Here is a 12549-nt window from a genome sequence, read left to right on the forward strand (position 1 = left end):
TACAGTGCCCCCCTCCCCCCGCGAGTTAGAAATGAAATGTCCCGATACCATTTCTAATTTGCGGGGTTTTCTAATTTCTGACGTTTCTGTTATGTGAATTAATGACCGCACCGCAGTAATCATAAGGGGAGATGCAACATTCATGGTCCAAAGTAAGTGCAGAACGCAGATTATCTTTTGAACAGAATCGATCATCTATGAATTCACGCCATAATAAAAGAAACGCTACTGGTGCTACTGTCTCGCATTGAAAGTTATTTATGGAGCTGAACATTCAAATTATTTTTACTCTGAGAGTTTAATTATCAAATCTAGGTGAAAGCATGTTGAAGGCTCAACGATTTCACCAATACTTTAATAGTGATAAACAAGTTCTATGTCATCATGCACACTCTGTAGTGTACTTATATCCTCTTTTGTGTTTATGTTTTTCAGTAATTTTTAGCGATAGCACTTGAATGTGACGTTTTTACTGTTTATTTTGACGTATTCCAGAAATATTTTCGAAGAAATTCCAGTTCTCGCCGTTCATCATAACAGCGCATTTAGGTATATTGCTCGGACAAAACATGTGCATATCATCATCGCTGTGATGCAAACGTCAAACTATTATTAGGCCAACCCACACAAAATACTAATATTATTGTAATAAAAGGGATTCACTGATTCATTAAATACCAATCTCATGCTTCATTCATATTATTCAATCTGTTCTGTTTATAATACATATAGTTCGCTCGTTTTGACAGCAATGCCATGCTTTCAATGCGATGCGTGTATCCAACTGTGCATCCTACAGATGTTGTGGTCAACATTTAGTGAAATTGTGTTTATTTTATTATTTTGAAAATTTTCTGAATTTTATCAATTCTGGGCCAATTCTGGCAGGTGCTAATTATGAATATGTAATTGAATCAATTGAAGTGGATCTAAACACTATGGCCTTTTCAATCGCACTCACTTTTGTATAGTATTTTAGCACAAGTGTATATAGTGTACAGTACATATGTGCACAGCGTTAGTTTTGTTTGAAATTATAGTTGTTTTGACTTTGCTGCCATCGGAGTAATGAAGTTGAATCCGATCTAATTTTATGTTTATTAAAGAACAAAATTGTTTAGTCACAGGACTCAAACTGTATTTCGCTGGATAACGTCGACATGAAACACGGAGTCATGGAATTCAGATTTCTGTCCTACAAACAATTGCATAGTGCTGGATTACTCGTTATTCGTTATTCGTTATTCGTCGTGTGTGTCATTTTATTATAAGCCATATTTACTGAATTTGAGACGCTTGCTTCAGAGTTATTTTTTTTTAAACAGACTCAGCAATCAGCAATGCCATACCCACTAAAGCAGACTGATCAAATTAGCTTGCAATTGAAAACAATGATAAAATATTTCTATGATATTTCTGTGCACTTCAATTTTAATGAGATTTCCACACAACAATCAAGTTTGTTTATTTTCGAGTTTACAGTATGTACAATAAGGATTTTGTTTGTGCGATTTCAATATATACACACTTACAGCAGCAAGTGTTTAATGGCTTAGATGTAGGTAAACTAATTTCTGATTTCCTCCGATCCTCATATGCAGTTGTTGTATTTTCGTTTCGTTTTGTTTTGTTTTGTTTCTGAATTTGCATTGCGTTGCGATAAATACGTCTCTGTATACGATATACTTGTTGTGACCAGACGATTGTGCGTTGAACACTTGAACAACATTCATTTGCTTCGAGTGAACAGAAATTGAAATCGAATGCTGCGACAGCGATTACAGTAAAGCATATGTAAACGAATTAAAATGATTGTTATCGTTCAAAATATGCGATTGCATCAGCATCCGTAGGCAATAAAAATACATACCAATTCCTTGGATATTTCATTATATGAATAATCAATGCCAACAAACCTTTTTTAATGTTATTCAAAGCCAAAAAAGAAAGCAAAAGAAAGCAAAAGAAAGCCAAATATCAATTGTCATTTTGTGTATTTTTTTAAATTCATAATAATAATTTTTATTGCAACTATCAATTTAACATACAGTTTTTCTTACGACTTAAATGATATATATCATATTATTTATATATTGTTATTGTTTTTATCGTTAATGTACGAATACATTTTGTTTCCTCAGTTTTATGTCTTTGTGTTAAACCGCTCTTCATCCAAGTGCCAAATTCAAGTTATTGAATCGCTACTTTTTTATTTCTTTTGTGTAAGTTTTCAGATTTAATTTGGGCTTATATTAACATGCCAAACTTCATTATCATAGAAAGAGGGGCCGTCGAATCATTTCGATGTGTCGATTCTTTTTTAACTTCTTTTTTAACTTCTTTCTATTTCATTGAAATGTCCATTGTTTCTGTTTTAAATTATCGTATGATTTTATCATTAATCAATAGGGTTATTTAATGATTGATTTCCATTCATGCTCCTCTTGTTTTTTGTATGTATGTGTTCTCACACTGAACCAATTATTCTGAATGATATGGATAATGAGTCTAAAGAAACGAAATTTAATCAATTGGCAATATAAGCAGTGCAAACGTGCATGTATTATAAAAGTGAATAGTTTGTAATCTGACTTCCTGAATGTTTCAGAATATTTCGCATCCAATTTTGAATCAAATATAGAGAAATTTAATTATAAACCAAATATTGATCGAATGATCGATTTACGGATTTTTAGCCGATGTGCCCTTTAAACAAATATTTACTTTTATTGTGTATAGTGAAACAGTCTTGTGCTAAAAAAGAAATAACATTTTTTGTTTCATTATATACGGCGACATTCCTGACTCAAACTATGTTTACAAATAAAACAAGAGTAAATAATTGTGGTATTTCAATTCAAGCCCTACCGAGTCATAAGTGAAATCAATTTATGTTTGCTTTGAGTGTTGCTTAAGCATATTTTGAATGCATGTCCTATCATGGTATTAATTTTGCAAGCTATCCAAATGCTTGTTCTGATGTTCATTTCTCTTGTGTATCATTGGCACACACATATACTTGCCATTCATTGTTTTTATATTGGATGCGAAAGTTGCGGAAATAATTTTCTGGTTCCTTATTAACAGACGATTCAAGATTTTTCAAGATACTGGACTCTCTCACTTCCTAACATTCTTCCGATTATTTTAAGAACAAAAATTCGCTACATTCTACGTCGACACAAAATTAAATTATTGATATTAATTAATACTATTATTTACACGTTTTCAATATGATACATTCACAATCACTTAGTCATTACAATACATATGAACTATAATGTTGTCTAAACTGGTTTTCTTCAGCGGTTTCGGCTTTTTCCCAAAGCACTTGTAAAAATGAAACACCAAAAAAATTTCATCGTGAGCATGAATTGATGCTCGGAGTTTTTTCTCTATGCCTTCTCTTCCCTATTGATTCCGGTGGTTGATTTGAGCTTAAGCATATACATTCTAGGTACAAAAATCAGATTTATAAAATGATAAAAATGATTCTGATCAATTTATCACAACGGAACATTGACCAAACTTTGAATTTGAAATTGTGTTTATTATTCGTGAAAAAATAATAATAACTAGCAAACTAAAACCGACACATCGCGCAGGTTAATATACCTCGCGCATTACATTGTTTTCACACCTTTTCCCATTCATTAATTTAATTTCGTTTTGTTTTCTATTTTTTCTGGCTATTCATTTAAGTATGGGGAATTTGATCATATTATCTACTCACCGTTATCCAAATAAGGGAAATTTTCAATCGTCTTGCTTCCGCGTGGTCATACCCTGATTTGCACTGAATATTATATCATTTATCAAATATTTATTCATGTAATGATTCATGAACCAATGGTTCTGTCGACTATTGTTGAATTTAATAATCGTTTTATTTACATGTTTCCATAAAACTTCATATGTTTTAATATTACGCGTATATATATATGTTTGCATGCAACATATTTTTTTGCCTTTTTGTTTACTTTTTTTGTTTTTGTGTGTTTTTTTTGCTTTTATTGTTTATACAAATAAATCACATTTAAATTATTGTCCAAAAGATTTGGGATTACAGTTCTCGTGCGTAGGAATATGTTATTTTCCTTATACAATCATTTTTGTTCCCGTCAGCTAATTCACGTGCAAAGAAAGACAGTATGAAAGAAAATATACATGACTTTTGTATTTTTCTTTTTGGCGTTTTTGCATTCTATTGATGAATAAATTGTTTCTTTTAACTATTTCACTAACTGCTGTTACCTTTTTGATTGGAGTTGGTTTTTTTTCTTGAAAATTTTCGCAACTTTTTGGTTAATATTCAAATTTTTAGCATATGGTCGGGAGTTGTGTTATTAACAGGAAATAACAACCCCGTTTTATGTCACTGTTTTGTTTTTAAGCAGATTTGAGATCTAGGAATGGTCCACAACTCATCCATTCAATACTTAGGTTCCGTTTTACATTTAAAAAATAGCGTAGTAGATTCCCAATTGTGTTGAATGAGCTGTCAGTTCCCATATTTGTAGCAAATATTTTAGGGATAAAATTTCATGAAACGCATGTTTCTGAACGCGATTTGATCATAGTATCTACTCAACTACTAATGAATGACTACATTTGCTTCGATAGTTGATGGTAACGTTGACACTGGCGTAGAGTTTTCTGGTCTTGATGATGTACTTGACGCTGATGGTGATATACCAGCCGCTGACAGACCAGCCGTATGATTATTATTACTGTTTGTATTATTGTTATTTGTGGTGAGGCTCAATGGGGCAAATGATTGATTATTATTTTCCATGGATTTTGAGATGACCGACGAGAGTGGATGTACCGACTCAAGAGCACGCTGATATGACTCCAAAAAGGCGCCGTACTCATGACGGACAGGTAAATGGGGTGGATTAAAGTTTCGGTAAATGTCCTTTCCCATGTCTGGTTTGAAGAATGGTGCGTAATGCATGCGACTCGGAAGTGGTGATATAATCTTACCAGCTGATGATGGGTACAGTCCTGGCAATGTTGCATTTGGTGGGCTTTGCTTTGTATCATTTGGCTGTTTCTCTTCTTTGCTTGCCATATCAGCCAACGACCATATCCGTGGCTTACTATTGATACTATGATTTGTACTGCCGCCAGGTGTATGCTTCATATCGACCGGTTGTCGATAATATAAACTAGCTGGATGATATAATGGATAACCTCCTCCGCCTGATGAACGAATATCCGGCGATGTGCTCCCAGGTCGAGATTCGTTAAGGCGTTGCATTTTATTCATGTCACCTTCTTCGCTTGACACGGTGCCACTGTCTTTCGAATCTGACGTAGAACGACACAATAAGAACAAACAAAAAAAAACTTATTTGGTTTCACCAGAAGAGTTTGGTCAATCAGTTCATATTGATTTTTAAGTTGTTATCTAATTAGTCTGCGGTATTTTTGAAAATTCTTAACCCAATTTGACCATGTGTTACATATATAGATGTGACGATTTTCTCGGATCGAAAACTTTAGAAATCGTTCTGAGGTCACAGCACCGTCAACTATTGTTATGTTGGAAATATGGATTTTTTCTACTTTTCTAAAATTTGACTTTTTTCTCTGTACCAAAAACAACAACAAATAGAAATTCCGAGAAAAATAGCAAGCGGTTCAAAAAATAATCAATGCAGATAATATTTCTGGTCTACCGGTGACACAAAATAGATGTGGGTCAATTTGGATTAATAAAAACAGTTATAACATAATAGTCAACATATCATATCAATTACTGCTTACCTAATAAATCTTTTCCATTTCTACTTTTTTCATCTTGTTCATTGTCATCATCATCATCATCATCCTCATCATCATCTACCACATTGGCATCATCGTCATCGACCTGAGATGAAAAGAAATTTAAAAAATGAAGAAAGGAGTTAGATCGTTTTTTTCTTTTTCGTTTGAATCCAGCCAGTAATTTAGAAAAAAAGACATGTGATTGATATTCAGTTACTTCATGAAGAAAAATTGTTAAATACAATGGTAATACTTTAACAAAGAAAACTTACTCGATTTTTCGGTGACCATGTCATCTTATTTTCTTTTTTCAGTCGCCGGCGAGCATTTGCAAACCAAGTCGAAACCTGTGTTAGCGTCATCTTTGTAATGATCGCTAACATAATTTTTTCACCTTTGGTGGGATATGGGTTCTTTTTATGTTCACTGAGCCATGCTTTGAGTACACTTGTAGTTTCACGAGTTGCATTTTTTCTACGCGCCCCATTCAATTCCATTCCATAACTATTTTAAATAAATGTAATAGAAAAAATTGGAAAATAAAATGATTTGTTCTATTTCAATTTTCCAAATTGAAGCATTGTCATAAGTCAGAAAAATTATTAATTATTGCGTCATTTAATGTCATCCTCCGTTCGAATTGAATTTGGTTTCATCTCTAACAAATACTATCATTCAATAAATTGAGAGCCAAGTGAACATTTGTTTCGATTTTATCCATTATGACTATTTCGATGGCACAAAAACACTATGCAGTACACGATTCATTCCGTTCACCTTGATGTTCAATAATTTGCGAATTGTTAAAAAAGATGTATGCGCATATCATGGGAAGGGGTGATATTGAAATAGAAAGTTGCAAACATTTCGCTGTTATTGTTGTACTTTGACTATGGCAGAAAAAATAGTTGCCCATTTGTTGCCACGTTTTTTTTTTGCTTCAGTATAAAACGGGAACTCGTGTTTTCTCGTTTAAATCGCAGTTTTTTGTGGCTTGATTCGTTTTGAAACTGTCTGCGATTTTTTCGATTGTACTACATTGATTAAAACTCATTTTTATTTCCATGATATTCATAGAAGCGCTTCTGATGTCAACTGTTCAAAACATAATGAATGCATTCGCTAGATAAAATAGACAATACATGAGGTCGAATTCAATTGGTGCAATCTACGAGAGGAAGCGCTTGTAGTTGATTCCACAAAGGAGTACACATGAGGAATTTCATATTATAGCGAATCCAACGAATTCGATGTTCTAATAAATGAATCATTCAGTTTTTAATCGCATTTTGTGAAACAAAAAATTATGTCATAGTGTACAAAACATGATTCATATAAACCATCGATACGGACAACGTCCAAGCCAAAAAAAGAGATTTTCGTTTAAACCAATTAGGATGTGATGTAGTTTCAGACGTTTTGATTTGAATTGTTTTGCAAACGTTCATATAAATAAGATGAAAAGAGTGAAATTCTACCGTTTTGTTATAATATTAGTTTTGTTCTCAACTCCTTGTTTTATATTATTTAGCGTGATTCCATTTCATGTTAGCCATTTTATGTCCAGCAAAATTAATTTTACAATTATGTGAATCTACATAAATGTTATACGCAAGCGTTGTTGCGGTTGAAGGAAAGTTGAAATGATAAAAAAAAGATTTTTCTTCTGAATTTGAACAGGAAGGTTAGTTGAATTTAATTTCGTGGCATATAATATACAACATCGCACCAAGACATTGATTTGAGCAAGCATAAGAGAATATCGAAGAAGAAAAATACATAAAATTTAAATTCGTGTCATGATGATAACAACGAAACGCGTTTTATAATAAAAAAGCTAAATCATTTATTACTTTAAAGAATTAAACTGCAACACTGAAAGTTCATTGATAAGGCCGCATGTTAAATGCGCGTATACATATATACATTTGCCGTTCCGTTTTCATTTTAACAATTTTCGTTTGATTACATCTTCTCTGATTCCTTCCTTTGTGACTCGGTGTTATCGGCATTTTTGCCATAATAACACACAAAACAAATTAGCGCGCTAACCAAAAACCAAAGTAACAATAAATTTCGGAATTCATTATTGATGTGTTTTTTTTCATCTACGAGTTGCCTTGTAGGACTCAGTTATCAACCAGAACTGTTAAATGAATTCAATCTAACAGAATGACACTGCTTTTTAGTCGATCAAAACTCATATAACTCTGTCTCATTGATTATTTATTTATGTAAAACTGTATTTGAATTCAATAATTCGTAGTTTTGATTCATTAATGATTCTTTGTTTTTTCTCTCCTTTTTTTCATTCGGCACCGTCTTTCGATATTGTATTTAAACATTTAGTTGCATTGAAAGTAGATATTTTTCAGATTTGTGCAGCATGTTACACGTGGATATGATTTGAAAAGGAAATGATCCATTAACAGAAAATGCAGGACAATTCTAGAGGCAACGTGTTGCACTAAATTGAAGGCGTTAGCACTTTTATCTAAATTTGTCTTATACAAATCGACGATCCCAGCAGCAGTTCTACATTTCACCACGTGGACAATTGTAATGTGCTAGGCAGCTGGCATTATCATTATTATTATGATAATTATTATTATTGTTATTGTTGTTGGTGGTTCGTTTTACCGGCATGGAGGAACGGAAATGAATGTATAATACACGAAAAATTGCAAGCTTCGGACACAACAAGAGCGTATTCAAAATAAAAATACGAGAAAGTAACAGAAAATGAGCAAATGCTAAAATCCAGAGTTGAAAAGTTCATTAGAATACATGCATATGTTTCGGGGCAAGCAGCTAACCATTCAAATTCGTTGGCACCATAAATGATTGCACACGACGGCGTGACAATGACATAAAAGTTGTTCATTTGTTCCATATCCAAATGTTCTTCTACTCACTAGTTAAGGTATACACTTATTATTACATTTCAATGTAACTTTTTTCGCATCAAGGCATCAACCTTTTCAAAATAGCTTTAATGCAACTGCCTTAAGTTTGTGTAACTTTTTAAATAAAAGTTGACTGAAATGTTATTTTACGGGATCACATTACCAAAAATATTTGATTTTCATTTTATACATATTGCAAAATCGATATTTGACACAGTGTGGAGAACATAAAGTAGTTGAATATTTTTTATTTCATACTTTTTTCATCTTTTACTTTGATGCAACTAACCAAAATTAATCAAATACTCTTCATATAGTAAAAGAAGAAGTCTCTTCATAGAAGTAAAATTCATTTGAAATAAATTATTTATTATCTCATCTTAATGCAAAAAATGAGAATATAAAATATTGAATCATTCTTACCATAAAAAACCACCCTTTCATATCTCATTTAAACAATTTTTTCTCATTCAGACAAAGACATATGACTATTGCCTAAGTACGATATTCATTTTGAATTTTGTCAGCTTATTACAAATGAAACCGCGTTTCATCTTCCACAGAACATTAACAAAAAAACCATTTTCTTTTTTAGAATTTTGGTAAAACAAAATAGGTAAAAAATTGAAACCAAGTCAAAGCTAAGGAGTTGATTAAGTGTATGTGGCAGCTGAAAGCAACATGATTTCATTGTTTTGTTTTTGAAAACTACAGCTACTGGATTTCTACCGACGGCATTGTTTTTATTTGCAGTTTTAACGTTATTATTGTTTGAATTTTTCAACGGATTTTGATGAATGATATCTTTCTTTAAAACCACGTCTTCACTGCACGAATAAGATATAACGCGACTGTATGTGCACCAAATTATGTGGTACAATCTTGTACAGTATATGTACTTGGTTCGATTGAGTTTACATCTTTTTTTCCCCTTATTAATATTATCACCATGACAACCTATTGATAATACATAGTGTTTACATTGTGCACAAAATTCCTATCAAATGTGCATCCCATTACTTCCCTCCATTACTGTCAGAACAAAATGATACATACTGCGCTAAACATATACCCGACAAAAAAATCTCAGCGGCAGTGAATTGGTTACCCAAAAATGACACTAAAAATGTACAAACATTTGTGCAGGCAAAAATGAAGTTGAGAATGTTTGTGCTTACATTCAAGTCTGTGATGGCTCGTACACTCGAATAGACTGCCGAACAATACACAACCGATCTACATCGCTTACACGCCATACGAATCACAATTGGAATATCAAATGTTCTGTTCTTTCAAAGGACAAAACATATACAGTGGTTTATTTACGCTTAACCCTGATATCTTATCCAAGAATATATGCCGACGAATCTTTTCTTTTTATTTTTCGTTCGGAGTTTTTTTTCTCTTCTCTTTCTATATCTCTCTCTCTCTCTCTCTCTCTGTCCCTCTGCCCCCTCCCTCCTCTCTCCGCTCAGCAATGCTTGCGTGAGTTTTTGTTCCCCAAAGACTTTTTTCCACAAATTGCTAACATTTGAACTAATATAAAGCGAAAAATGCTAGCTGTTGTATTCAATTCAATATTCCAAAATTTAAATTTATTTGTTTCGATTTTTATATCAAACTTGAATTCAGTTGAATGCAACATGATGACTTTGCTTTTTGTGGTTCATAATTTGAAAATGTTTAAAAACTCACCCATTGAATGCGTATGGTCCCAATGATGGGTCGTATGGATACGGATACGGATAAGCCCATGGTGCACCAGATGCCAAATTTTCCTTTAGCTCTAATCCAGTCTGGAAATAAAAATAAAATATAAGAATGAACATGTCATTGTTTTCCGATCGAATTCAATTATATCTTCATTTGAAACGGAGCAATGACGAAAATTTGGATATGTTCACGTAGAATTCAATGAATGTTTTTCATATCGTGCTCAGTGCGATTCGCTACAATACGATAAAAACAGTCATTTTTTTTTTGTATACACTTAAATGTAGACATGTTCAGCTCTCTTTTCTCTAACTTGAAAAAAAATAATCACGTCGAGATATATGTTGTATTTATTTCGATTGACGTTCAGGTTTACAAGTAACATCGTTCTTATAATCACAGCGAGCCAGTGCAGTGTTTAATTGATAAACGCCTCGTAGCATTTTTCTGTGTTTCTTTTTCCATCTAATCAGACGAATTCAAACAATTTGTTTTCGTCAGTAAGTATTTCAAAAATATGAAAACAACATGAAAATATGTGTCTCTGACAAATTCGATTTACTCTTATCAATTGGGGTTGATGTGAGTAAAAATTACAGAACAGGAAAAAAAAAGAAACCTAAAAAACGAATAAGTTTCTAGCTTATTAGCATAATAAGCAAAAGACGAAGAAATAACAAGAGATAATAAAGCAAGGAAAAAGTTCGAAATATTGAGTCGAAATGTCACAATTAATTCACACATTCGAACAAGAATAATTAGTAACTACTAAGTAAGTGTGAATAGATTCCACATTAAAAAAAAACGTTACACGTCAGTGTATGTATATTGCCTCTAATGTATATAAGAAAAAATAATGAAAAGTTGAACTAAGGACAAATCTTGTTATGATTTCTACAGAACATCGACTTTTATCATCTTACTTAAAATTGTCAAGCCCAATTTTTTATCGATTCTGAAACAAGTAATAACTAGATGGGTTAGTGTTGTGTCAGCTAAATAACAAAAGGTATCAAAGTATTAAATTGTATGACTGATTTAATTCATCAACGTAACAGTAGAATTCCAGTTCAATCTTTGTGCTTTAAATGTGTATTTTTCATATATTAAGCATGGAACAATCAATCAATCATTTGATTTTTTTGTGATTTCAGAATTGAGTGTCAACGAATCATTACATTTTGAATACAGAATGATTGCTGAACTCTATTGTAAAGGGTATAGATTAAAGACAAGCTAAGAAACTCAATTGATTTTTGATATAAAACATTTTGAAGTCAGTTTGAGGCATTATTCAAAATGATCCACATGACAAACTACACTCAATTACAAGTACGATTGTTTTGCACAGACGTTTCAATGTCTGAAAAATTATGACTTTTTAGTTTTACGAAATGTCTGTGAATTGTTTGACAAAAAAAGTGGGATGCTGGATGATGTATTAATCAGAGAGAAATATTTCATGAGTTTTGGATGGAAATCATTACTGGCGATTTCGTACGCACGCATTTTACATGTATTTAACTAAACAGATGCGTGAAGTAGGAAATAACGCTGGTCTATTTGTCTCGTTGCAACATAACCTAACATAGCCCTCGGGATATATTGATGGAATAAAATGTTTTGTCACCAAAAAGCGATCAGTAAATGCAAAATTTAAATCTGATATCGATGTGGTGGTGCTTGTTTTGTGGGACACGTTTTCAATCTCAAACACGTGGAAATATGTTGGTTTCATCAATGTTGCAATGCAGCCTTTGTTTACTCCAACCGCCAAAAAGTCCGAATTAAATTTTTGTTTCGATTATCTCCGTCTTCACTTCATTTTCTTCATCTGGAAGAACACAATTCACAGATCTTTCGAATAAAAAATTGAATCGATTGCTTTCAATTGTACACTTTTATATGAATGTTTTGCGATTTAGGTTGAACAAATATCACATACTCTTCATTGATTTTCAGCAATTATGATCAACTTGAAAACACATGCACAAAAAAAAAACAGACTGACCGGTATAGTCGTAAGTAAATATTATTAATTTTTACACATTTTTCATGCATTTGTGTTAAGTTTTGCCTCATTCTGAACAATCAATGCATACACACTAGAATTTGCCAGGCATTTCCCAAATTATGAACATGTAGCATGTGAACGAAA

The 12549-nt window shown here is 32.4% G+C and overlaps 1 protein-coding gene across 2 annotated transcripts in view; it reads right to left on the bottom strand.

Moving 5' to 3' along the window:
* Positions 1-1987: 1987 nt before the first annotated feature.
* The window catches only part of LOC129578449 (homeobox protein araucan), a 41627-nt gene continuing 31065 nt past the window's right edge, over positions 1988-12549 (bottom strand). For both annotated transcript variants that reach the window (XM_055467073.1, XM_055467074.1), the window contains exons 4-7: positions 10374-10474; positions 6045-6276; positions 5773-5875; positions 1988-5313 (exon numbers count right to left, since the gene is read on the bottom strand). In XM_055467073.1, the coding sequence (XP_055323048.1) occupies positions 4595-5313; positions 5773-5875; positions 6045-6276; positions 10374-10474 (1155 nt within the window). In that variant the 3' untranslated portion in view covers positions 1988-4594. The remainder of the gene's footprint in view (positions 5314-5772; positions 5876-6044; positions 6277-10373; positions 10475-12549) is intronic.

Source organism: Sitodiplosis mosellana, unplaced genomic scaffold (genome assembly GCF_009176505.1).
Source record: "Sitodiplosis mosellana isolate CC-2019 unplaced genomic scaffold, AAFC_SMos_1.0 Smas_scaffold_6226, whole genome shotgun sequence".
NCBI classification, from domain to species: Eukaryota; Metazoa; Arthropoda; class Insecta; order Diptera; family Cecidomyiidae; genus Sitodiplosis; species Sitodiplosis mosellana.